At 45.7% G+C, this 27,676-nt stretch overlaps 1 protein-coding gene across 1 annotated transcript in view; it reads right to left on the reverse strand.

Annotated features, from left to right (window-relative positions):
• The window catches only part of LRP8 (LDL receptor related protein 8), a 207,740-nt gene that overhangs the window by 26,818 nt on the left and 153,246 nt on the right, over positions 1–27,676 (reverse strand). The window contains exon 4 of the mRNA XM_064147399.1: positions 17,327–17,455. Coding sequence (XP_064003469.1) covers positions 17,327–17,455 — 129 coding nt within the window. The remainder of the gene's footprint in view (positions 1–17,326; positions 17,456–27,676) is intronic.

The raw sequence follows: 27,676 nt of genomic DNA on the forward strand, positions 1-27,676 counted from the left end.
TCCTGCCACCCACCTTGGGCTAAGAACTGTCTCCTGAAGGCACTAGTATTTCTCCTCTCCAAACAGAGAGAATTCAGATCAAGCCAACTAACATTAGGAGATGAATCCCTCTCACATGGACCCAAAATAACAGCCAGTCTGGTGAAGAACCATCTAAAAAAGCCTATATTTTGCATGTCAGAATTGAGACCACTGAAATACCCCAGTTTTCACCCAAACTCTGCTCTTTTACTTCACTGAGCACACTTCTCTGTCCTTATCACATAACTAGAAATAAAGAATTTGTTAACCTTCCTGATCAGCCCACAGTTCTGTGACCTAACATTGCTTTCAGATCACACAATGTAGAACTGCCAAGTGGAAACTTCACTAGCAGTGACAATCTTACCAATCTATTTGAGAAAAGAAGGGAGGAACAGGGAGATTCCCAGGGCTGGGCACAGGTTCTGTAACAGACCCAGGCTGAGAAGAAGAAATTGTTTTGCTGGCATTATTTTGATGAATCTCAGAAACAGATCGGTGAGCAAAATTTCTTTGATACCTGATTTTTGGGTGAGATTGTAATGATTTGCACACTCAAAACGTGCATTAATTTCCTTTCCCTCAACTGCAGCGAGCCCATCTCTTTTCCCCTTGTTCTCCTGATCCCACCTCCACCCCTCCTTCTGTCTGCATGCATTTGCCTTCAGAAATGTGCCGTGCTAGCAAACCAGAGGCTGACAAACACGTGTGGGACACAGACAATGGAACTTTGCACAAAGGCCCCTCCTCTGCACCTACAAATCCCAGCACAGACAGGAAATTAGTGATAACTGCAGCCAGAAAACAGAAGCAGTTCACTTTTGCAACCTCTCATGAGGACCTCCTCGGTGAAGCTGATTAATTATTCGCACAGTCATGATTATTTTATTAAATGCAGTGTGATGACAGCACTAAAACTGCAACTGAACAACCACAGCAGCCTGGCTGTTGCTAACCACCTTCCCCTTCCCAACACCACAGACCCTGGGTGGAGGTCCACCTCTGCAACTTATTGGCACAGTAAAGCCAGGGGCGGTGGCACCAGCACTGGGAGGGCATCACTGCACTGGGACAGGACCTAGGAGGCAGAAGAGAAGCTCTGTGTGCTCAGGTCTTCCTGTCAGCAATTACAGCAGCCATGTGCTACTGGGACAACCACTAGAACTGATGGGCTGCTGCTGCTGTGCCACAAGGAGGTCACAGTGTCTACCAGCCAGTGACAGTACTACCATGCGCACGTGGACCCTCATGAAGGCTTCTCTAGGCATTTCCTGGTGCACTCAAGGGATAAAAATGCCATTTTCTTCATTTACAGACCTCATGACCATCTCCAGTCCAGCTCCGAAGGGGTAGTCCCCTCTGGGCCACACAAGCCTCTTGGGTGGCCATGGGAAGGCAGAAAACATCCTAAATTCCTCTCACCCTTCCATCATCCTCTCTGACAGCTAAAATCCACAGGGCATGCCAGGATAAAGCAAAGTCTGCAGCTTCCAGCTGCTCAGGGACCTGCTCTGGCATAAACAGGCAGCAGAGGAGAAAAGCTGCTCACAGTCTCTGTACCTAGGCAAGAGCCAGCACACTCCTGCTCTTTAGGGTCTCTGCTGCATGGCTTGGTGCTGAAGAATCTAATAAAAAGCATCACCACAAATGAACACACACAGCACCTGGAGAGATGAGAATGGGGAAGTAAAGCCCAGGGACAGTTTACTTCATATTTCCTTTCATAAATCTGTCAGGTACCTAAGGAAGCTCCATCTGCCTTCAGAGCATTTCTCTGCCTTCAGAGCATTTCATTAACAAATGTGTGAGTAGTAATGAAATGATCACTGGGTTATTTTTTTCACCTGAGCAATTAGTTTGCATTCTCAGATTTTGCTGCCTGTCCTATTTTAAGCTTATTTGTGCAAATGAAATGAAAGAATTATTAGCTTGCTTTCCTTAGTGCCACAGCAATTAATACATGTCCTACTACTGAGGTGCAAAGTCTACTACAAATAGGAAATGATCCCAGCAGAAAACTTGGAAATGTTTGTCAGGAAGTGTTCAGCCAAAAGGCTTTCAAGTGGTAAAGAAGCATCATCACAAAAGCAGCTTGCAGAGCACTGTAATTCCTCTAAGTCCTTCACAGCTTTAGGAAGCCAAAGATGACATCCCATGACAGTGTACAATGCGTGCTTTGGCCTACAGACGAGATATAGCAGAGGTGTCCTGCACTAATTCCTGCCTTCTACTAGATGCCAACATAGAGAGCACAACTGTCACAGCTTTTGCCTCCAGCTGCAACCTTGTCATCTTTTGAGGAGAATGGAGCAGAAGCAGTCTTTGGATAAACACCAAACCAAACCAGAAAGCACAACAGCAAAAAGACTGCAGTTGTAGAGCTGATGTTTCAGTATGGGCTGGTTTAATTCTGCCCAGAGACAGGATTTAACCCGAGGCTTTAGTGAGCAGCCTGAGGACAATCTTAGCTCAGGCACTGCACAAAGAATTGGAGCTAATTCCACCACAGGCTTTTGAAGTGCTTATAAAGCAAAGCAGAATGCTCTGAAGATAGAGAGCACTCGGAGAATTGCCATTTCCCAAATCAGATATGTGCACCTAACAACATTCTGCAACGGACACCTCTACCAAGTGTGGATCTTCAAGCCTACATAGAGCTCAGCACAGGAAAGAAACAGGATATCCATCATGCATGGGAGCTGGGAATTATGTACAATGGGTTCTAACTGCTGCCACTGCTAATCTTTAATTAAAGCTTTTCTAGCCTTTCAGCAAGACTCAGATATTTAATTCATTTCCCTCCTCCAGAAAAAGTCAGTTCCACTTGGAATTATGTGAATGGCTTAAAAAAGATAATAATTTGGTAAAATTTGTGGTAAAGGGGATAACAGCAATTACTGATGCTGAAGACAAGAAAATAAGGTGAATTATTACGCTGCATTTTCCTGACATCTTCTCCAAAGCTGATTTAAAAAAAGCCTGGATCTGATACTGGATCCTTTAAAGAATGCAAAGGATGCATTCTGTGCATGCTAACAGTTGCCTAGGGAGGGAGAGATCTGCTGTTGGTTTATCACCACTTCAACACTTGCAGGAGAGGCTGGTGGACTTCAAAAAGTCTCCTGAGCTGTGAGGTTTAGGGGCTGAGCTCCACATGGCTGCAGGAGTGGAATGCCTAAGCTCCATCTGCCCATATACTCTCCACCAAGCTACCACATCCCATCTAAATTCATCTTGGAGCTGGACCATAGATAAGGAGGTCACAGAGTGCAGCCAGGCTAAATTAAGCTGAAACTCCTGGGCCAGTTACCAGTGCTGCCATCATGTTAGTTTTATTTAACTAGAGTTTATTTTTGGGTTTAATTGTATCTAAATAATTTGTTCTGCCTGCAGACAATTGGGGTGATTACCCAATATCTAAGGATGTCACACAGCTCTCTGGTCAGACACCAGTCTCTAAGGCATAGATTTCATGCCTAGAAAGGCAAGTTTCCCACAGAAAGCTGCCCTCCAGGAAGGACAGCAAAAGAGATGGAGGTAAATGAAGATGACCTTGAGGAGCATAGCTCTGAAAAAAATGACAGGCCTCCCATGGAGGGAATAATGCCTCTGAATCACAGTCTCACTGCTAACAGTGCTCGTTGCTATGGTGATTGATAGCGAAGAGCCCAGATAGAGGAAGGCTGCAGGAGGAATAGCAATTCCTGATATTGTTCACAGCACTAATGGAGCCAAGGAGCCAGCTCACACACTTTGCAAATTAATAACTGTGTGCACCCTCTGCCTTGACCACACTGCTCCCCCCAGCACCAATTGGTTGTTTTCCCATTCTCTGCAGCAGTATTTGCATGGTATTAGTTAATTACAATGGAGCAACTGTCATGGAGGGTAGCAAAGCCCTTTAGCAGGTTTCATTTCTGCTAAAGTGTAGTGTCTCACATAAAGCCAGCAATCACAAAACCAAAACAATATTCACAGACTCACAGTATCACCAAGGTTGGAAGAGACCTCACAGATCATCAAGTCCAACCCTTTACCACAGAGCTCAAGGCTAGACCATGGCACCAAGTGCCACGTCCAATCTTGCCTTGAACTGCCCCAGGGACGGCGACTCCACCACCTCCCCGGGCAGCCCATTCCAGTAGCCAATGACTCTCTCAGTGAAGAACTTTCTCCTCACCCCCAGCCTAAATTTCCCCTGGCACAGCTTGAGGCTGTGTCCTCTCGTTCTGGTGCTGGCCACCTGAGAGAAGAGAGCAACCTCCTCCTGGCCACAACCACCCTTCAGGTAGTTGTAGACAGCAATAAGGTCACCCCTGAGCCTCCTCTTCTCCAGGCTAAACAACCCCAGCTCCCTCAGCCTCTCCTCGTAGGGCTGTGCTCAAGGCCTCTCACCAGCCTCGTCGCCCTTCTCTGGACACGCTCAAGCATCTCAATGTCCCTCCTAAACTGGGGGGCCCAGAACTGAACACAGTACTCAAGGTGTGGTCTAACCAGTGCAGAGTAGAGGGGCAGAATGACCTCCCTGCTCCTATCTGCCTGCATGAACTACAGGGCCCCTGAGAATATTCCTCCCTAGGAAGAGTAAAAAGGTAAACATTGGCTTTGTTTTCAGTTAGGGACCTTGGTTCTCATGCTCTCTGACCATCTGTTGGGGGCTGACCCCTGGGTGGTTCTGCAGGTTGTTTTGCCTTAGGAATTGTCCAATTGTATAGATTGATTATAATTTTGTACCAATCTGTAAAAATAACACAAAGTCGCCTGAGCTGGCTAAGCACACCCCTTTCAAAGACTATAAAATGGGGCATTTTGCCTTAATCGGGACCTCTAGCTCTCTCGCCCCTCTCCTCCTCTGCACCCCCTACTTTGCGCCTCGATACCCGCTCAGCCCTGCTGAAGGACACTCTGCCTGCACAGGCATCGCTCGCAGCATTCAGAGTTACAGCCTGCTCGGCAGTGAACTGGCAACGCCCGATCCTCAGAGGCCAGGGTCTACCTTGGCCTGATCCTGCGGAAGGCTCGGACAACGCCCTGAACTTTATAAACACTTCGAAACTCTGCTGAACTGCTTTGAACAGTGAGTAACCAACGAACTTTTACTTAAAGACTAAGCAACTTATCAAAAGAACTCTCTTAAATCACAGACTCTCTTTATTTTAGTCATTTCTGCATTTGAATCTGCGACCGCGGACCAAGGAGCTTAGGTGGGATAGTTATAGATAAGTTTGGGGAAGGAGATTTTCCATATTTTAGCAATAGAATCATAGAATCATAGAATCAGCCAGGTTGGAAGAGACCTCCAAGATCATCCAGTCCAACCTAGCACCCAGCCCTATCCATTCAACTAGACCATGGCACCAAGTGCCTCATCCAGTCTTTTCTTGAACACCCCCAGGGACGGTGCCTCCACCACCTCCCTGGGCAGCCCATTCCAATGGGAAATCACTCTCTCTGGGAAGAACTTTACAAATCAGCCTCGCATGTTTTTCCCCATAAATTCCCCTAAACTGCATGCTGTAACAGCAACCAAATGCCAAAGCCCTGCTGATAAATAGGTGGTTCAAAAAGATATTTATTGATGGACAATATTTCCTGAGCATCACACGTTCAAAGAGGTTTCGTTTTCTGAAAAGACAATTATTTATGACCCCACAATTTAGAAGCTGCTTAGGTACAAAACCACACATGCTGAGTTTCTCCTGTCTTTACTCTTATGGGCAACATGGTTTACATGATCACAGGATGTTAGGGTTTGTAAGGGACCTCCAGAGATCATCGAGTCCAACCCCTCTGCCAGAGCAGGACCAAACAATCTAACTGAGGTTGCAGAGGAACACACCCAGACAGGGCTGGAAAGTCTCTAGAGAAGGAGAGTCCACAACCTCTCTGGGCAGCCTGTTCCAGTGCTCTGTGACCCTTACAGTAAATAAGTTCTTTCTCATGTTGAGGTGGAACTTCCTGTGCTGTGCTTACATCCATTGCCCCTTGTCCTAGCACAGGGAACAACTGAGAAGAGTCTGTCCCCTCCCTCTTGGCCCCCAGCCATCAGATATTTGTAAACCTCGATTAGATCCCCTCTAAGCCTTCTCTTCACCAGATCAAAAAGCTGCAGGTCCCTCAGCCTCTCCTCAGAGGACAGCGATCCAGCCCTTTGATCAGAGTTCCTAACTCATACTTGCACCCTCCTCAATTTTAGCTCATACCAAGAAAGTGTTAGGAAGTCTGTCACAGGTTCTTCTGGTTAAATGGTTTAGGAGTCAAATAAAGCAGCTTGGGGAAAAAAATATAAAAGGATGGTCAGAATGCCCAAGGTTGATCCTGGGCTGCTTTGTGCTAAAATCCAAGACACTCCATGGGGATCAGACATCAGCATCAGTCTTTTGTGTTTTGACTGGAATACAATCAGCTGAATCAGCCTGGAGATGTTTGGTACTAGCCAGAATTTAAGTGGGGAAAAAAATATGCTGGGATGTGTTTAGTGGGTTTCTTTTCTGACTTTGCCAGTTGAACCTGCACAGGCCCAGCTCACTTCCATCCCCTCAGACAAGACTTGCTTCCTAAAACAGCAGTTTCACAAATTACACCACTTTGGCAAGTCCCTCGGGAACATCTGATAATATCCATGGAGCTAACAGCTGCTCTGGTCCCCCACACAAAGTCCTGTATTTCTGAGGAACATGCAGATGTCCTTCCAGCAGCCAGAGCAGCCAGAACCAGGGAGGGCCCAGCAAAGGCACACTGCTGCACAGGCACCCTGTCAGGCTCGGCAGGGCTCCCTGGCCTTATAGGCAGTGCCTGCACACAGCTTTCTCCATGGCCGGGAGCTCATCTTGCCGCTTTGGAATCTGGATCGCAGCCACTTTGGCAGGAAAAGCCTGCTCCATAGATGTCCACCATTGGGCCAGACTTCCACTCTGCTCATCTGCTAGCAGAGAGACAGGACCTGCCTTATTGCTCCTGACTGCTTCCTCCCTTGCTTTCTGCTCCTGTGTTCAGCTCAGGAGAGAGACTTCAGCACAACCCTGAAACCTGCACTTCAGTCACGCTGTCAAATGGCAGCACACCCTGCTTTCTTCTCAGAAAGCTCAAGCATTTGTTTTTCATCTGCTTGGGTAAGGCAAGAAACTCAAACCCGTATCTGTTGGTCCAAAGCTATTGGCATTGGCCTCCCACTTTCTCATCCCCATAACCACATGCATGGAATGGCAGAAGCTTTACCAGCTTCACCAGTTCCACGCTGAACTGTTGCACCAGTGTTTTACACTGCCATAACAAGGAAAGGAATTCTGGAGGTTTGTGACAAGCTCCAATACTTATCTTTATTGGACACAGATAAGGAGCAAGGGAGCGGCAACTGACGCTACAAAGCTAATGCCTGTGCAGCTGCTCTCATGGCATGGCAACTGTGCCTGCCTCAAAATCAGCCAGAGAGAAGGAAAGACAGTGATTCTTAGGTAGAACTCTGCAGTGCTGAAGTCTCCACACAAGCCTATCTGTGAAAAACAGAGCAGAGAAAGCCACATTGGCCACTGCCAGGGTGTGTTCCTGAGCCACTGGGCTGTATAGGTAAGGCAGGGAGAAAGGCCTGGCTTCAGCAGGATAATCTGGCAGCTACAGCAGCCAAAGACTCACAGATTTTAATTCAGCTGAGTAATGAGGGGCAAAGCAGTGCTCACGTTGCAAGCAGCGAGGTCACTGCCCCATAAAATCTCCAATTCTACTAATTTACTTTGCTTGATGGGAATTTGCTGTAAGAGAAAGTATCATCTTACTGCAGTGTGCTGCAATAGCAGACTTAAATACTCACTGCACTCAGAACATGGCACTGTTAACTCTTTGGGAGCACAGACAAGCAAGGAAACAGAGAGTTACCATATCTCATCCCTCCAGTTTACCCAGCTGTCTTGCACATTCCTCTCAGTCCAAAATGAGTTTGAATGTAGGTTCAGTAACAACATAAAAGATGCTTTGGAAAGAAAACACTGTGTAAGGCAACTGAAGGGAAGAGTACCATAAAATGAAGCATGGAGAAGGCAAGGAGGCAATTGACAGAATTCAGGGTAGCCAGGTTCCAGGTTATCATCACAGAATCCTAGGATAGCTCAGGTTGGAAAGCACCTCAGAGGCCATCTACTCCAACCTGACATGGGCAGAGATACCTCTTAACTAGACTCAGATGCTCAAGGCCTCATCCAGCCTGGCCTTGAACGCCTGCAGGGAGGAGGCATCCACAGCCTCCCTGGGCAGCCTGTTCCAGAGTCTCATCACCTTTGTACTGAAGATCTTCTTCCTAAGATCCAATCTAACCCTGCTCTCTCTTAGCTTCAAACCATTGCCCCTTTTCCCATCCTGTTTGGGACACAAGCAGTTACTAGACAGATGGAGTCTATAAACTTCCTGTAGAGGTTTTGAGAGGGGAGACTGACAGAGGTGTCAGGGAGCAACCAGCCCCAGTCATGTTCAGTTATAGAGGTTTTCCCCTGTGCATAGTATCTCAGATTTACGGCTCCAGTCTGATGTCTGTAATAGTTTCACAGAATCAGAGAATGGTAGAGGCTGAAAGGGACCTCTGGAGATCATGTAGTCTAACTCCCCTGCCAGAACACATTCCCCTAGAGAACGTCACACGAGAACACATCTAGTTGGGTTTTAAATGTCTCCAGAGATAAAGGCACCACAGTTTCTCTTAGCAGCCTGTTCTAGTACTCCATCACACTTAAATTAAAGAAGTCCCTCTTCTTAAGTTCAAGTTCGTGCCCTTTACCTCTTGCCTTGTCATTGTCTGCCATTGAATAAAGCCTGGTCCCATCCTCCTGCCACCCACCCTTTAAGTATTTGTAAGCATTGATGAGATCCCCTCTCAGGTTTCTCTCTTCCAGACTAAAAATCACCAACTCTCTCAGCTGTGTACTACTAGGGGGCACAGCTATTACACAACCTAAACAGTGTTGCACAGAAGGCTCCCCCAATGCCACAAAAGAATGGTAGTCACTCCTAGAAAAAGCATCCTGGATTTTCTACTCAAATGGAAAATGTGAGCACTGAGTGACACTGCAACTACAAGCACAAGGGTGGTGTGCTGACTTCTCTCACTTCCCTAGCAGAGTTTTCTGTGGCACTAGGATTTGCCCTTCAGTTTCTACAGCATTGAAATAGAAGGTAGCACCTTGCTGGCTTTGGACTGAGATAAGGAATCAATTCTTACCTTAAATTTGTGGGGAGAAGGAAGACTTGTTGAGTGTGTGAGGAGGTATTTTCTCACTTACGTTTTATCACATAAATGTATTTGCAAAATACAAGCCAAGTTAGCCCCACTGGTAGATCTCCTCTGTATGAAGAAAGTGCATCTCAGCTAACTTCCCAGCGTTGTTGCATCCGTGAACATGACTCACATACCAGCTTTTTTTGCTTTTGACATGGTCCCCTCCTGCGTGGGACCATACTGAGTTGAAGCTAAGTGCGTTTGAGTCAGTCTGCCGATCATCTGCTCAGGAAGCACAAAAGCTAAGCACTCATTAATTAGTATGAGGTACTGGTGGACCTGATGGCTGGAACTCCCACCCACCTACCTGCCATGGGAACACCATCACTGGCACTGACAGCTACAGCACAGCTCCCTTCAGGAAACTAAACAGATCCTTCCTTTTTGGGTGAGCATGCTTGGAATTACAGCTCCATTCTGAGGAAGAGAGCACTTCAGGGCCGTGAAATACAATCATGTTTGGCACTAAGAGATGCAATTTCTTGGCTATTTTAACTCCACAAGTTCTAACTGTTGAAAGATTGACTGCCCAGAAGACAAACATAACTACAGACTGATTTCTGCTCCTTTTACAGTAGGAGACGTGAGACTGGAGTGAAGAATCAGAGTCCATTTGTCCATCTGCATCACAGCAAGAGCAGCAGTGTGTGCACACAGGTAAGACGCAGCCCAGCAGGCTTGCATTTCAGTAATCCACCAATCTTTGCACAAAGCAGCTCTGTCCTGTTCTGCAGCTGTGCAAAGTTACCATTTTGGGGGCTGCTGCGGCAGTGTGCTCACAGGGTCTTCTTTGCATCTGGTCTCTTTTCCTAGTGCATCTTCAGAGCAATACTGTAAAAGAGCCAAATTTGCAGTTGTCTTCTTTTCCCACTGCCTTTTCATCTGTGATGCTTTACAGAATCAACTTTTCATGGAACATACTGATACAGACAATTTACCTGTGATGGAGGGATGCACAGAGAGCAAAGGTGCTCACCCCCACAGCCTGCTGTCATGAGCAAGGCACCCCCTCAGCACTTCACTTGCAGAACATTCCCACCTGCTTGCTCTTATATGTCCAGAGAAGGGCGATGAAGCTAGTGAGGGGCCTGGAGCATAAGGCCTGTGAGGAGAAGCTGAGGGAACTGGGGTTGTTTAGCCTGGAGAAGAGAAGGCTCAGGGGTGACCACATTGCTGTCTACAACTACCTGAAGGGAGGTTGCAGTCAGGTGGGGTTGATCTCTTCTCCCAGACAACCAGCAACAGAACAAGGGGACACAGTCTCAAGTTGTGCCAGGGGAGGTTCAGGCTGGATGTTAGGAGGAAGTTCTTGCCTTTGGCATGTGATTGGCATTGAAATGGGCTGCCCCAGGAGGTGGTAGAGTCGCTGTCCCTAGAGGTGCTCAAGAAAAGATTGGATAGGACACTTAGTGTCATGGTCTAGTTGATTGGATATGGCTCAGTGCTAGGTTGGACTGGATGATCTTGGAGGTCTCTTCCAACCTAGTTGATTCTATAATTCTTTACACCTAGGCTCAAGAGATAACAGCAAGAAAAACAAAACCATTTGGCACCAACCTTCTTCAGACAGAGCTCTAGCACAGCTAGGCCATGGGTTTAGGTTTTACTTCTTACCTCTAACCCAGCTTCCTGCACTATTTTTATATTTAACTATGACAAGCATCCAGCAGATTAAACATGCAACTACCTTCGTATTTTCTGTGAGAGTGCAACCAAAGGCAATGACCTCTCTCATTTTTCTTGCTGTTCTGAAGGAACTCAGGACAAATACAATCCTGGACTGAGATTTCCCCTCAATAACAATGGGGATTTTTTTCTGCAATCACTCCTGGTTTTGAAGAATCTCTAATACTTTAAGCAGTGATAAAGTGGCAGCTGTACACATTTAATTTCTGAGAGCCAGGGCATAATGCACAAGCATTAATCCCTCCAGCTGTCCAGTAATTAAACACCATGTAAACCCCAGAGGCTATCATTCCTGTGATGCCTTATCTTATTTATGAAGGACTTTCATTTGATAAATCCACAGTCGTTTTCTTCCCATTCTTGGAAATCACTGCAGATTCCTCCATTCAGTGTGCTCAAGTTAGAGCTGCTTTCCCCATGACAGGAATTTCAGGCTAGGCCTGTCTCCTTTTTCATCACAAGCTGAAATAATCATGAGTAGTGACAGTAGATAAATATTTCTGCTATAAGCATGAATGCAATACTGCTGGCTTTAACCCCATGAAAATTGGTAGCTTTCTCAGGGAGAATATATGGCAAAGTCTGATCCTGTGGATTTGATTTGCCTCTGAGCTGAGTGAGGAACGGTGCATCGCTGTGCACACAGCCTGATGATGAAGGTAATGACTGGGATTTGTAACTTTGACAAAAGCATGTATTAATATTAATCAAGCTGCAAGAGATGATCAAATTGGTGCTACGTTACCACCAAGGACAAAGGTCTCAGCAGGATGTATGGAGATTTGGAATCACAGAACCTTAGAGGTTGGAAGGGACCTCCAGAGATTACTGAGTCCCACCCTCCTGCCAAAGCAGGATCCTCTAGGGTGGCTCACACAGGAATGAGTCCAGGCAGGTTTTGAAAGTCTCCAGAGGAGGAGACTCCACAACCTCTCTGGGCAGCCTGCTCCAGGGCTCTGTCACTCTCACTGTAAAGAGGTTTCTGCTCATGTTGGGGTGAAACCTTCTCTCTTCCAGTTTGTAGCTCCTTGTCGTATTGCTGCTGACCACTGATAAGAGCTTGGCCTTAGCCACTTGACACCCACCCCTCATTTATAGACATTGATCAGATCTCCTCTCAGTCTTCTCTTCTCCAGACTAAACAGCCCCAGGGCTCTCAGTCTCTCTTCGTAGGGGAGATGCTCAAGTCCCTCAGTAATCCTCATGGCTGTCCACTGGACTCTCTCCAGGAGGTCCTTGTCTCTCCTGAACTGGGAAGCCCAAAACTGGACACAGTATTCTAGGTGTGGTCTCACCAGGGCAGAGTAGAGGGCAGAGGAGAACCTTCCTAGACCTGCTGGACACACTTCTTTTGCTGCACCCCAGGATGCTATTTGGTCTCTTGGCCACAAGGGCACATTGCTGTCCCGTGCAGAACTTGCTGTCCACCAGCACTCCAGGAGCTTTCTCCACGGAGCTGCCTTCCAGCAGGGCAGCTCCAACCTGTACCAGTGTCTGTTGTTATTGCTCCCCAGATGCAGCTGTCCTTATGGAACTTCACGCAGTTATGAACAGAATCAGTATGGTCAGATTTGCACGAACAACACTGAAAGTGTGACTCAGGTGAAAACCTTTACTGCCTAAAGAAGAAAAAGTTGCTGAGATGACATGAGAGTCCTTATTGCTACAGGACACCAATGAAAGATGATAAAACAATCTGTCAACAGGAAGGTCACTCTGTGTGTGGGCAGGGGCAGGAGCAGTGTGGAGGGTGCTGTCTTTAAGCCACTTTTGTAATTTCCTCACGTCAGCTGGCTCATCACCAGGTGGATTTGTTCAGGGCTCAGACCAGCTTTAGCCTGCTTTAAATTCTGCCTCCTGCCAACGGTTCTCAGGTGATGTGAGAGCTACCCAGCAGGGCATGGCAAAGATTTGACTCAAAGTTTTCTGCACTTGGACCTTGCAAAGAAAGAATCTCTCACTTGTCAGCACTGTTGCTTTCCATGGGCAATCACATGTGCCTGGAGCTTTGCCAGGACAGAACCAGTGAAAAACACCTGCCCTGAGGATTTTATAAGTGATTTATACACCATGGGAAAGAGGCTGTGAGCTACCGTGGCAAGGACATATGGCTTACAGCTGAGCAAGACTGTGCCTACTGTTGTTTGCTTTGATTTTAAAAAAAGCTTCACCCACTCCAATTTTTAATCTTCTATATTGTATCCCAGAGCTGAAGAGTCTAGATCTAAAGCTGAGACAATTAGTAGCAGTGAAAAGCTGCAAGACTGGGGTCTGAAAGATGATGTTCTTGGTGATTTGGCTGCCATGAGACTCCTGCAGGAATTCCTGACTTTTGCCCTCAGACAGCTTTATGAGATCAGTGTAAGCATGTCTGTTACCTGCCCATGTTCCCATGGATGGCTGCCTCTGTACTGTATTTAAGTACAGTATGTCATGGCATAGGAAATAGCTTATTGTGCTATCACCATGCCAACAAACACATTGCTGCACTGTGCCTGACTATTGGGAAAGGGGAAAGCTGTAGCCTTCCAACTCCTTCCATGCAAGACACAACTTCCATATCATGTGCAAGCAGCAGTCCAGATGAGGACCAGTAACACAATCAGAAGAACAGAGGCCAGAGTCCCGTCAGCAGGAACAAGCAATGTGTGCACTGAAGGGGTCCAACACCCATTTCAGCTGCTGCAGGACGGCAGCTCCTCTGCACTGCAGCCATGCTGAAATGCTGTTTGCATTCCTGAGCAGCTGCCAAAACACTGGCTAACATCTCTTTTAGCTGAGATTTAACAAGTCCTGAGTTGTGACGCTTTCATTACAGTCTCTTATATTTATTGTGTCTTTTTAGTCTCAGTAAACATGTCCCCAGGCTTGCCCAATCAATTGTGACAAAGGTTAGGTACACTGGGAGCAGAAGCTCTCAACCAGATTCCTAAGAAAGAGAATGCCAACACCTCCAAGCCAACAAGTTCAAGACTGCTCTTACATTATTAACTGTTAATGTCTATTTTGGAAGACTAAACCTGACCTATGACTGCAAGACACTTCGTATCACATTACTTCTGCTCCAAAACCCTGAAGAATAAGCTTTTTCCTTGCTATATACACTCTTTTAAAAATCTTAAAAAGGTGGATATTTGCATTTTCAAAATTGCCCATGCACTGGAAATTAGGAGTAGACTTTAAGCTTACCTGCTGGCAGTAAATTATTTAGACAGACAGGCACTTAGCTACCTGCATGCAAGGATTAACCCCCATAATTAATCCCCGGTGCAATTACAGCCTGTGCAGCCACAAATCTGGATTCCTAATCACTGGTGCTTCATTCACTGCAGGTTAAATGATTCACAGCTTCCACTGTCTTCTTAGGAAGTTCTTCCACAGGGTGGCTATCACACCAGCAACAAAGTTCCTTACTAACCACTGACAGCAGCTGCCAAGCAAGATGATGTGGCCTGGAGGGCTGCTGAGTTACTGCTTCACTCATACTGGTGCCAGACCAGGCCTGACAGACCAGCAAAAGCTCATTTACACATTTCTGTGGAAGTGTTCATTTGAAAGGATTTTATCTATCAAATGGTTGTTTCCCACTCCAGACATAGCAAACAGAACCCTTGTTTCAGATGAGCACAGCCTGCTTGGCTTACTTCTCAGACTAGCTTTGCATAGGGCTGCACTGTACCCAGGAAACTCCAAGTCTGCCTGGTGGTGTCTTCTGCCTGGTCCTGTGGCTATGGATAGCACATCCCATGTCCAGACTCAGCAGCAACCCCTCAGCAGAGACTGCCAAAACCACCCACTGGGGTGGCAGTTGCCTGGGGATGACAGTCATAAGGAGCTGGATGCACGTCCCTAACACATCTCATGCGAGTTACCTAACATCCAGCAGAAGATGGTAATGTGTTCTTGGATTCAGTTTCCATTTTTAGAACCCACATGTGCATTATAAACACAGATGATGGGCAAGATGAGCGATGCTGAGTGTTTCTTCCCTGTATGTTTCAACTAAATCCACTGAGAGCATCATTATGCTGAAATTCTGTGGCATTCAAAATGTATTTATACTCTGTTTGGAGGTTACCTAGAGCTTTGAAATTTCAAGCAGATTTTTATTATAAATAAGACTCCATGAGACAACTCCTCCTGGTGTAAGCTGTAGCAGCAGCATTAAATTAGTGGAGGCAGCCATCAGTGTAAAATTCTTCTAATTTCACTAACCCATGCTGGGAAAAGAATAATATTTTCAATATCTTCTGAGCTTGTCTCTAATGCAAGCCTCCCATTCAAAAGAAACAGAGGCAGAGACTATGGAGAGAACACTAGGAGGTTCATACAGAAGACAAAGAAAAGACTAGAAAACTGCCAAAATATCCTTAGCTTAAAGGACACAGGACCAGGAGTATAAACACATCACCGACTTCACCATATCATGACAGTTCAGTACTCAGGTACACACACTTAAATCCACAGGAGACAGCAGGCAGTGTGAGGCAACCTGTCCTTTCTCCTTGTGAAGCTGGACTACCTCACAGCCTCAACACAAGCACAGTAACCTCTAAGTGGTTTCTCTGAGTCATCTGCAGTATGGAATGGGGATGCTCTGAAAACTGTGTCTAATCAGTGGTGAACTGCTGAGTTGCACTGAGCCTTCATGCTGAGCTTCCTACATACCTTACACTCCATGAGCAAGAGTGAGGCCAGCAGGGGGAGGAAAGTGTTTCTTCCCTTGTTAGGTACTTGTTAGGTAGCATCTGAAATGCTACGTTCAGTTTTGTGCCACTCTGACAGTACAGGAAAGGCATCTGCAACCTGGAGAAGGTCTACTAGAAGTCCAGCAGGACATGATATAGATGGAGGAGCTGAAGGACATGGGTCTGGTTAACCTGAAGAAAGTTGGAGGGAAACCTCATTGAAGTTTTACAATATCTAAAGGGGAGATACAGTGGAGCTGCAGGCCAGCAGTTCTGAGAAGTGCACAGCAAGAGGACAAGCAGTGAGGACAAGCTGTGACAGGTGAAAAAAGTGAAAAAGGACAATAAAAGTATTTTTACAATGAGTGGCTGAACACTCAAAAAGGCTTCTCAAACAGTATACTGTAAACTGACTGCAAAGACCTAAGTTTAGCCACAGTGTTTTACTCAGAACCACAAAATGTTCTTACAAAACACATCTCATTACACTACTTTGGTGAAAAGACATGATGTGCATTATGAACTGGCTAAGTTCTGGAGTCCCAGTTCAAACAAAGAGACGTCAGTGTGTGCTTGCAGGCAATCACCCAACCTTTTCACCAGAAACCTGGAAGGAGAACTAGCACTGCTGATATCACATGCAACACCAGAAACACTGATGGATGGGTCAGTAGCTGTGCAGAACGTGAGACAGCTTCTTTAGCTATTAAGAATGTAACAACAACAGAGTTCTGCAAACCCAGTACTGAGTGATTTTACTTCTACGCAGACTGGTTAGGCTGATATTCCCTAAGTTCTGGTGGGGGGAATCTGTATTAGAAACAAGGTGGAAAATCATATGGGATGCTGAAGTGAGCCACAAAAATGAGTCAAGCATTCATTCAAAAGCAAACATTTCACAACAAGAAGCATAAAGAATAAAAATATGTTTAGCCTCTCAAAAAGACAGTTTGAGAAACGCTTTACACAGTGTAGGAGTTGTCACTGCTGAAGAGCTTTCATCCAGCAGAGAAAGGCCTAAGAAAAGGCAATGGTCATTCAGGTACTGAATTTAAAAGAGTTACAGGCAATAGTACCTAATTCTCTCTCTGCCCAATGAAACCAACAAGCTATTCACAAATAAATGTCTGAGTCTATCTGTTATATCCCATCAGCCTTAGTCTACAGGGCTGCACTCTGCAGGAGGAAGAATGTGGTGGTAAGCTGCTGAGCTGCCACAGAGGAATGTTTGAACGTTGTTAAGTCCTTACCACAAATCCTGATAATCATGTTCTGAACTGACTATGTTCTGCCACAGTTGTAAGACAGCAATTCTCCATACAGTTGACTTTACATTCTCCAGCCAGCTCCACACGGAGAATCATTCTTTGGTCTCTTTTTTCTAACATTTATTACCTAGCACTGTAGATCACAGAGTCAAAATGGTCTGGGATGGAAGAGACCTCCAAAGGTCATCTAGTCCAACCCCCTCTGCAGCAAGCAGGGGCATCCTCAAGTAGATCAGGCTGCCCAGAGCCCTACTGAGTCTCACTGAATATCTCCCAGAGATAGGAGTGCATGAATTTGGTGGCAGGGAAAGTCACTGCTTATTGTGCAATTTATAGCTCCAAGACTTTTAGAGCCCTAAAGGTAGATGTTGCAAATGCACTAAAGCATGACTCTAACTTACCTGGGGTGCAACCAGCTTCATCAACACCACTTTCACAATCCTTCTGCCCATCACATCTCCAGGATGATGGGATACACTTGTTGCTTAAGTCCCCACAGCTAATTTTTTCAGCTGGACATACTTGCTTGGCTGGAAGGATAAAACAAAAAGGAAAAGAAACACCAAATCAGGTTAGACATAATTGTAGGCACTGCTAACTGTTTACACTTTTCAAGTACTGTGTCCAGTTCTGGGCCCCTCAATTCAAGAGAGATGTTGAGGTGCTGGAAAGTGTCCAGAGAAGGGTGACAAAGCTGGTGAAAGGCCTGGAACACAAACCCTATGAGGAGAGGCTGAGGGAGCTGGGGGTGTTTAGCCTGGAGGAGAGGAGGCTCAGGGGTGACCTCATTGCTGTCTACAACTACCTGAAGGGACATTGTAGCCAGGTGGGGGTTGGCCTCTTCTCCCAGGCCACCAGCAACAGAACAAGGGGACACAGTCTCAAGTTGTGCTGGGGGAAGTATAGGCTGATGTTAGGAGGAAGTTCTTCAGAGAGAGTGATTGGCATTGGAATGGGCTGCCCAGGGAGGTGGTGGAGTCACCGTCCCTGGAGGTGTTCAGGAAAAGCCTGGATGAGGCACTTAGTGCCATGGTCTGGTTGACTGGCTAGGGCTGGGTGCTAGGTTGGACTGGATGATCTTAGAGGTCTCTTCCAACCTGGTTGATTCTATGACTCTATGACTTCTAAGTTACTTTTATTTTGCATGGCTCAATCCTGAGACATATTGTAATGAAATCCCAAGCTGAGATGACACTAATTTCAAAGTATGGCTGCTTACATGTCCTGCATGTGTTCCCCAAAAAAGTTCACGAACACAAAAAAAAGAGAATTGCAACAAAGTCCCAGACACTGGAAACACTAACACTGCACACAGCAGCACAACTCCAACAAAAAGACTACCTAGAACTATGGCAGGAAACACAGACTGCCTAATTTTAGTATTAAGGGTCACTTAATATCTTTGATATTGCAAGGCAATTTCTAAATGTAATGGTCTAGGCAGCTGATGGTCCATGAAGCTGGGGAAAATGTGGCAATCCCAAGCATGAACTTGCACATTGAACTGCACTGTAACTGCCCAGACCAGAGACAGTAGTGATCCAGAAACACAGAAACACCAACAGAAGCAAAGCTCAGTACATGCAAAAACACATCTATGAAAAAAAATCTGCCAAATTTATCTGCAACCAAGTAAGCTGTGAAGCTTCTTCTCTTGTAACTATTTTTGCACTGCCAAATTCTTGGGATTTTTTTTTCCTTTTTTTCCCCTTCATACTAATGTAAAGAGCAACAGAGCTACATTTATTGTGACAAGACTGCTTGAATGCATAATGTCCCACTGTTTAAACAACTGGTTAGCATCCTGCAATCATCATCCAGATTGGATGGATTTGCTTATCAGATAGACCCATTTATTTCCTTTTTAAATTACATGTTTTAAGGAGTTATTCCATGGATATTAATGAAGTTAACATTTGATTTGTCTGCAAGTCTACTGAAAAGGAATTTAATTCTGAATTAAAAGCTTTCAAATGACCCTGCCCTGGTAAAGGAAGTTATGCAAAGGCAACCAACTTGCCAAGTGTTGAGTGAAAGGTGATGAAAGATGATGTAGGGAATGGAACATCTCTCTTATGAGGAGAAGCTGAGGGAGCTGGGGCTCTTTAGCTTGGAGAAGAGGAGCCTGAGGGGAGACCTCATACATGCTCGTAAAGATGTAAAGGGTGAGTGCCAAGAGAACAGAGCCAGGCTCTGTTCAGTGATGCCAAATCACAGGACAAGGGGCAATGGGTGGAAATTGAATCACAGGAAGATCCATGGAAACATGGGGAGATTTTTTTCCCCTGTGAGGGTGATAGAACCCTGGAACAGGCTGCCCAGGGGGGGTGTGGAGTCTCCCTCTCTGGAGATATTCAAAACCTGCCTGGATGTGTTCCAATGTGATCTGGTATAGGTGGTCCTGCTTTGCAGGGGTGCTAGGCTGGATGAGCTTTTGAGGTCCCTTCCAGAATTACAAAATTTTGCAATTCTGTGAAAATTATACTTCTCCCACCTGCACAAGAAGGCTATAGAAGAGCATCTTAGAGCCCCAAAGCATCAATCAACCACTTAGCAGTGGTATTTAATCCCAAGATTCCTCTGTCATAGCACCTTGAAGTGTTAGAAGAAGCAGTTTCTAAAAGCTGCAGGCAACCAACACGTAAAAAACTCCACCCCCCAAAAAATTCCCCAACCCCTTAACACCAAAAAACCCCAGGTCTTGCCACAAGCACACAGTTTACAGACAAATATAATCAAGTTTTATGACCCCGAGGCTAGATGGCATTTTTGTTGCAATTTGCTCACTGCCTGCCTAAATGAGGTTTCTGATGTTGCATGATCTACACAGTGTATGGGAGAAAGGGATCCTCACTGAGCCTGTTTTTTACCAGCAGGCCAGCAATAAAAATCACCTGAAATTGGAAAGGCTCTGCAACACAACCCCACCAGGATCAATATATCTACCAGCTCAGATCAGTGCCCTACCAGAGAACGAGACTCATGCCCCTCATAGAATGGTTTGAGTTGGAAGGGACTTTAAAGATCAGGTTTGCTTCTAGGCTGCCCCATGCTCTAACCCAAGTTTTTACCATAAAAACATGTTTAGAAAACATGAGAAAAATAACTTTCTTTGCAGAAAGCCAACTGCATCCTGGGCTGCATCAAGAGAAGTGTGCCCAGCAGGTTGAGAGACATAATTCTCCCCCTGTACACTGCTCTCTTGAGATTCCACATGGAGCACTGCATCCAGTTTTGGAGCCCCTATAACAGGAAAGATCTGGACATGCTGAAACATGTCCAGAGAAGGGCCACGAGGATTATCAGAGGGCTGGAGCTCCTCTCCTATGGAGACAGGCTGAGAGAGTTGGGGCTTTTCAGTCTGGAGAAGAGAAGGCTCTGAGGTGACCTTGTGGCCTTCCAGTATCTGAAAGGGGCCTACAAGAAAGCTGGGGAGGGACTTTTTGGGGTGTCAGGTAGTGATAGGACTGAGGGAGATGGATCCAAGCTGGAGGAGGGGAGATTTAGAGTAGACATTAGGAAGAAGTTCTTCACCATGAAGGTGGTGAGACACTGAAACAGGTTGCCCAGGGAGGTGGTGGAAGCCTCATCCCTGGATGTTTTTAGGGCCAGGCTGAATATGTCTCTGGGCAATGTGATCTACTGGGAAGTGTTCCTGAACATGGCAAGGGGGTTGAAATTAGATGATCCTTGAGGTCCCTTCTAACCTTGACAATTCTGTGATTTCCTACTCCAAATGGATTTCCACGCTTTTGCACTTGGAAAGTTTGTCTCCTGACTGCACCTGTGCAGCACATTGAAGGTTTGTATTGGACTGGCATACTGGGAAAATTAGGAGCCCAAAAAATGTCACAAAGACATTTGCTAACCTGGTTACTAGTCCAAATCCCCCAAGACATTGTTTTAGTTGTTGCTCAGGTTCCAGTGATGGAAAGGAAAATTTGTTTGGATGCCAAGTGGGACCAGCTTCATCTTCATGGTAATCTCCATCAAAAACTAAATGGGTCAGAAGGGATCAGCTGAGAAAACTTTGCACACAGCTGATTTTGAAGCAGGTGTAATTTAATCATGAGATGGTGTGACATCATTAAACAGCAAGAGGGTTATTTGCTGGTCACAGGAAGTATGGGCACTACATCTGCTTGGCTGCTGTGGGCAGATGCCTAACAGCTTAGGGAAGCTGAAAGGTTTGCAAAGGTGTGGACAAAAGGCTTTCCTATGTATGGAAAGCTATCTGTGTTAATCATCTCCCTAGCAGAGGAAATACAGACACTTCTAAAAATGTAAATCAAAACTTGAACTTGCAGGGATGCTGCAACAGGAGCTGCTGTTTGTCACAGTTGATCAGATTTCTGTGTTGCAGTGGTTTCTGCAGCCAAGCAAGCATCGCATGGAAGCCAACAGCCTGTAAGAAGTGGCAGATAACAGAGAGGGCATCTCATAGAGAACTCAAAGTACCATTCTGATGACAACATTTCTGTGTTATTTCAGTGGGGTGTTTTCCTCCCCACCCAAAGATGCTGCAGCAGCACAAGTGGCCTCAGTGGTGTTGCCCACACTATGAAACAGGCTTTTGGCCACTGTAATTAAGACTCAACCATTCTGTTGCTGCACACTGCTAACACAAGCCCTGGTCTTTGAGGCTTACGTGACCAAAATGTTTACTTCCTCGTTTCCCCTTCACCCATAAAGGAAAGGGTTAGGTCTGTAGGTGACAGTGAGTGCTCTCACCCTGAGTAAACTCTGGACCAAGATCTGCCTTTTCAGAAAAGCACCATTAAACAACGTGGTTGAAATGTCAGACACATCAAGACCAATTTATCACAATGAACTGCAAATGCCAAGGATGGACAACAATGGTTTATTTATAAGGAGAGAAGAGCAAAGAAGACAAGAAAGTTCCATTTACTCACTACAGCAAATGGCACATTCTTCTTTTTCTTTACAGGAGGCTACAAAGTCTTTCAGAGACCCACAGAGCCTAACTGGCGCCCTACTGTTTGCTTCCTCTTGTGCCACTGCTGTGCTTTTCAGGCCCCGGACATCATGTGTATTCAGGAAAGCCCAAGAAAGCAGAATTGATTTACTTTCAGAAGACCATGTGTCAGGTTCTCACCAAACAGGTACTCTAGGAGCATACACAAAATGCAATTAAGCAGCTTTTGCTGGTGGGAAACCCACAAGACTTTTCGTCAGCAGACTAGAAAGAATGCCCTCATGGAAATGCATCATCTTACAGGTCTGAACAGTTTATCTCTGCTGAAGGAACTTCCCATCCTCTTCAGACTGCCCCTTGTACTTTTCCCAGGTTCTCAAGGAAGAAAAATCTCAACCCCAAACTTTGCAACAGGGACAAAACTACACTGAAATGGTTTTGTGGATTTCTTACGTGCCAATAAACTGTTCCTGCAAAAAATGTCACTACTATCTTCATTATGAAAGTTAAAATTCCTACTTCCCTCTTTCCTCTATTAATGGTTTTAGATAACAGCTTATTCTTTTTGAAGATGTGGGTTTTAACAAGGAACTTCTCCCCTTAGATATGGCCCTTAAACTTTCTTTTGTCACAGCAGGCAGTCCTACCTCAGAGATGCACCACCAACAAAATGAATGTCCCACGAACAGGAGCATTACCTCCACGTGTCCAAGCAAAAGAAGCACAGTTGTTAAAGAAGTAACTGCTGGGAAGAGAGGAGGGAGCTGACAGGCAGACATTGCTTAAGGAAATTCAGAACTTGGAGTTCCCAATCACTGAAAATTGGTGCCTGCAAAGAGCAGCTCAGTCACAGGTTTGCATCTACAGTCACTTCTATCTACATGTGCATCTATAGGAACGGACTGCCCAGTCCACACTCACTACTAACACCTCCTGCTTTCCCAGTGCATAAGAAACGCATTTCAAAATCCATCTTGTGCACTGCTGTCATCCTTCCTTTGCCCCTCCTCCCACCTTAATAAGGATGCCAGAACACTGACTTCTACCCTATTCACTCACTGGTTTACTCTCTAAGTCAAGACAGACAATTGTTACCTTAGTTTACTTCACTTAACTCTGCTAGACATAGTAGATTTTCTGCTAAAGTGTTTACACAATCATATTTGTTATATTTAATCTCCATTATCTCCTCCTTGTGCCAGGTGGAGCCCAAATCAAACAAAAGCTTCATTTACAGTGAGAAGTGTCTGCATGGGAGCAGCAACATCCATGGTGGATGTGTCTTGAGAATTTCTTTGGCACTGGTGTACAGAGCACTGGTACTACTACACAGAACCGCAGAATATCACGGACTGGAAGCGACCTCAAAAGCTCATCCAGTCCAACTCCCCTGCCAGAGCAGGATCACCTGTACCAGATCACACAGGAACACATCCAGGCAGGTTTTGAATATCTCCAGAGAGGGAGACTCCACAATCCCCCTGGGGAGCCTGTTCCAGGGTTCTGTCACCCTCACAGGTTAAAAATTCCTCCTCATGTTTAAATGAAACTTTCTATGCCTCTACTTCCACCCAGTGCCTCTTGTCCTGTGATTGGGCATCACTGAGCAAAGCCTGACTCCATCCTCTTGGCACTCACCCTTTACCTCTTTATAAACATGAATAAGGTCACCCCTCAGGCTCCTCCTCTCCAAGTGCCACCACAGTTTTGCTGGATGCCTACATTCAGATCTATTTATTTGCACTATACAAAGACAAAACCCATTATGGTTAATGATAATCCAAGAATTGTTTGCACCAAGGTTAGGATTCTGCAGTGAGCTTCCTTTCCAGTCATGTAAAGTCACACCTGAGCATCATCCTACTAGGACAGCAAGTTTGACCTGAACTTGCAGCTCCTCCTAAAGCCAGTGTAGCTGTGTACAGCTGCAGTATTTGGTTTGCTCACAACATCTGCATTATGCACACACTTGAGGTCACTGGGAAAATAAAAGCAACTTCACATTTCCAGCTGAAGCCAGTCCAGGCCAAAACAAATGTCATGATTAGTGGCTTAAGTGAGTTAAGAATACAGCACTTGGAGAACGACCAAAACACCACAGCAACTGCTGGCTTTGTTGACAGAGGAGGCCAATCCATCCATCTGCTGGCACAGGATGGTCTGTTTGGGTCAGAATTGGGCAATGGTGACAATGCTGATTCCCAGGACCTGGGAGGTCAGAATGCTGCTCCCTGACTCCACAATTTTGGGTATTACAGAATTGCCGAGGCTGGAAAAGACCTCCAAGATCATGAAGTCCAGCCTAAAACCTAACACCACATCAGCTAAGCCATGCCACCAAATGTCACATCCAACCTCTTCTTAAAGACTTCCAGGGATGGTGACCCCATCACCTCTCTAGGCAGTCCGTTTCAGTGCCTAATCACCCTTTCTATGAGGAAGTGCTTCATAATATCCAACCTAAACCTTCCCTGGCACAGCTTTAGGCCATGCCCTCTTGTCCTGTCAAAAGTTGCCTGACCCCTACCTTACAATAACTTCCTTTTAGATTGTTGTAGAATATGATAAGGTCCCCTCTGAGTCTCCTCCAGACTAAACTCCCCCAGCCTCTCCTCATCATCCTTCTCCTCCCGTCCCTTCCCCAGTCTTGTCACTCTCCTCTGGACCTGCTCCAGCACCTCAGTATCTCTCTTGCACTGAGGAGCCCAGAGCTGCACACAGTGCTCGAGGTGAGACCTCACCAGGGCCAGTACAGGGCAGAATCACAGCCCTGGTGCTGCTGTCCACACGATTCCTGATACAGGCCAAGATGCCATTTGCCTTCTGTGCCAGCTAGGCACATTGCTGGCTCATGCCCTGCTGGCTTGTCACTCAACACTCCTGGGTCCCTCTCAGCTGGGCTGCTCTCCAGCCACTCATCTCCTAATCTGCAGCTATTTGGGGTTATTGTGGTCAAAATGTATGGCCCTGCCTGTGGTCCTGTTGAATCGCATCCCCTTGGCCTCAGCCCACTGACTCACCCTGGCATCCCTCTGCAGCATCTGTGTGCCCTCCAGGAGATAGACTCCCTCCCAGCTTGGTGTCACCCATGAATTTACTGATTTCCTCACCCAGGTCATCGATAAAGATGCTGACTAGAACTGGGCCCAGTACTCACCCCTGGAGGACATGACTGGTCACTGGACACCAGCTGGATGCAGCCCATTCACAATCATTCTCTGTGCCCAGTCACCCAGCCAGTTTTTAACACAGCAAAGAATGTACCTGCCCAAGCATTGGGCTGCCAGCTTTTGTTGATGGGCAACAACTCTTGTGGGAGCATGCAAAGGCAGAGGCATAGTGAAAAATCTGCTCTTCCTGAAGAAAAATTTAATTAACTCATGGCTGTTACCTTTAAATTTTGACTACAAATTACTGTAAGCAAAAGGTTACTAATAAACTATGTTACAAAGGTCAGGAAGTAAAAAATGGTGCTAACAAGTGGTATGAACTGTTTCATGATGGCTTCTGCTCAGAAGTTCCCAGGGGGATGGAAAAGGATTTACACAGATTTAACTTCATTGCTCTGCACAGTGCAGCCCTTATTAAGTTCTTGTGTGTTTGTAAGAAAGGCTTCTTTGCAACACCAGGGTTTAGAAGTCTTTGATGAGTCTCCAACTCTTCTACCTAGAAACTGGAGGGAGAAAATCAGCTTGGAGTACCATGGATTTGGCATGTCTAAAACAAGATTGGAAGCACCTTGGGTTCTCTGCAGATTATCAGTGAAATAATCAGGAATTGGAGCTCCCAGGATTTTGTCAGAACAAAAGTGAGGTGGTTGTTGTAAGAAGAGGGTATTTCAGACAATACAAACAATCCCAGTGAAGAAAATGATTCTCAGGGGTAGTGCCAAGAGTTTTCATAGGAGACATAAACTGTGTCTATGCACAAACTGAAGTGAGTTCATTCAGGAAATCTGTGATACTTTCAGTAGGAATCAGAAAGCTTTGAAATTGTTGTAAACCTACCCTCATGGTCATACTTTGTAGAGCTTCAGAATTTACAAACTAAGATCTGTTTAACAACAGGCAGGATAGAGGCTATTGAGCTTCAGTAAGTTTCTTTTCTAAAAGCCTGTTTAGTCCCTGTAAAATAATAGTGTTTTGGTGGTGGCTGTGCACTACACACTTGACATCCTCCCACTGCTAAATCTGCTTAGGCACAGAGAGATTAGTTTCTAAGAGACCAGGGCAGGCTTTTAAGAAAGACAGAGATGATACAAGGAGGGTCTTCTGCTCCCAAACAAAGCACATTTCATTACTGCTACTGTGCATAAGAGAATGCAAGAAGATATTGTAAAGGCTCATTCCCTAAAGTAGCAAATGACAAAAGTTCCCTTCCCAGGGGACACTGAACACCTCTGCACAGAGGATCAGCAATTCCTGGACAAGGTCAGTCCTTGGATTGTCTCAGCCTCTGTACTCCACCCAGTCCATCTAGCCCAGCTTCTGATGATTAGATGTACTCAGAGATAGTTAACTGTTGATAGTTTACAGAGTGGACAGACTTTTTACTCCTAAAAGAAGGCAGTAAAAGAAGGCTCTTAGTGAATTGGAGAGGAATACAGAAAAGTATTTAAAGATGTGCAGGAAAAGATCTGGAATATGTGAATCTTTAACACCTGATACAGGATACATGAGAATTCTCCCCAGCCAAGCTAAACCACCAATACCCCAGTGCTTGTTTCCTGCCCCACTCCACTGCCTCCTGTTTTAGGCCCAAACAGGCCATAAATTGCGCAGCTGGAAATTCGCTGCAGCCTTGAAGGCTGTGGGCAGGGTTTCTCCCACATAGTCACCCAGGTAAGGCTCCCTCAGAGATCCAAAGGAAGGGAGAAAAGAGAAAGATTTGACTTTGCTGCCCACTTATAAAGCGCTAGCAGGATTATGGGACTGAACAACAAAACTACAAGTTCCTGGGACGATCAGGTCCAGCTCCTGGGATGGGACTTGTCCTGTGGTCTTCTTAAGGGAAGCTGGGATGCCTCAAACCACCACATTAACTAACATCTAAAAGAAATCTAAACATTCAGGTGCATGAATCCTTTAATGAACTTGAGTAAGTTCCCAATCCTTACTATCACTTTGTGCAGATTCTGGGTAACAAAACAACTGTGACCACCACCAGCTTGTGGCATGATGGCACCAGAAGGTGTTGATCTCTTGTAGAGCTGAGCACAAAGGGTAAGACTCCACATGATAAGACAGAAAAAGATGTCTAGCAGAAACAAGGTTGGTGTAGTCCAACTCCACCTGAGCAGAACATTGGTCCAGCGTGTGCAGGAAGCACATGGCACCTCCAAGCACTACAGATTCTGACATCTTTCCTAACTCCACAGCCATATGGTCACTACAAATGTTTACTCAGATTAATCCAGAGAAGAAATTAATACAGCCCAGTACTGACAGGCTAGTGCCCAGTTTAATCACCACACAGCACAGCTCTCATTGTTCAGAGGAATGAAAATGGGAATTTTGACAAACTCAAGTCTGAGGCCATCTGCCAACTCTTCCCTCTGCTTCAGACAACTTTGGCCCTTTGTCTTCTCAAGGGATGAGAAGAATCTGATTCACCCTGGATGCAAAATGGAAAAATGTTCAAGCATTCATGCAGGAATTCTACCCCAGGAAAGCAGCTGCTGGCTTCAACTGAAACAAGTCACAGATCATGTTAAGAATTTGCCCAAATGGATCCAGCAATTGCTCCATCTCAGCCAGTATCCTGAAGACCACCACTGAATGCGGACACAGGACAAAGTATATGTGCTAGTTTGAAG

The sequence above is a fragment of the Pogoniulus pusillus genome, chromosome 8 (genome assembly GCF_015220805.1).
Source record: "Pogoniulus pusillus isolate bPogPus1 chromosome 8, bPogPus1.pri, whole genome shotgun sequence".
Lineage (NCBI taxonomy): Eukaryota > Metazoa > Chordata > Aves > Piciformes > Lybiidae > Pogoniulus > Pogoniulus pusillus.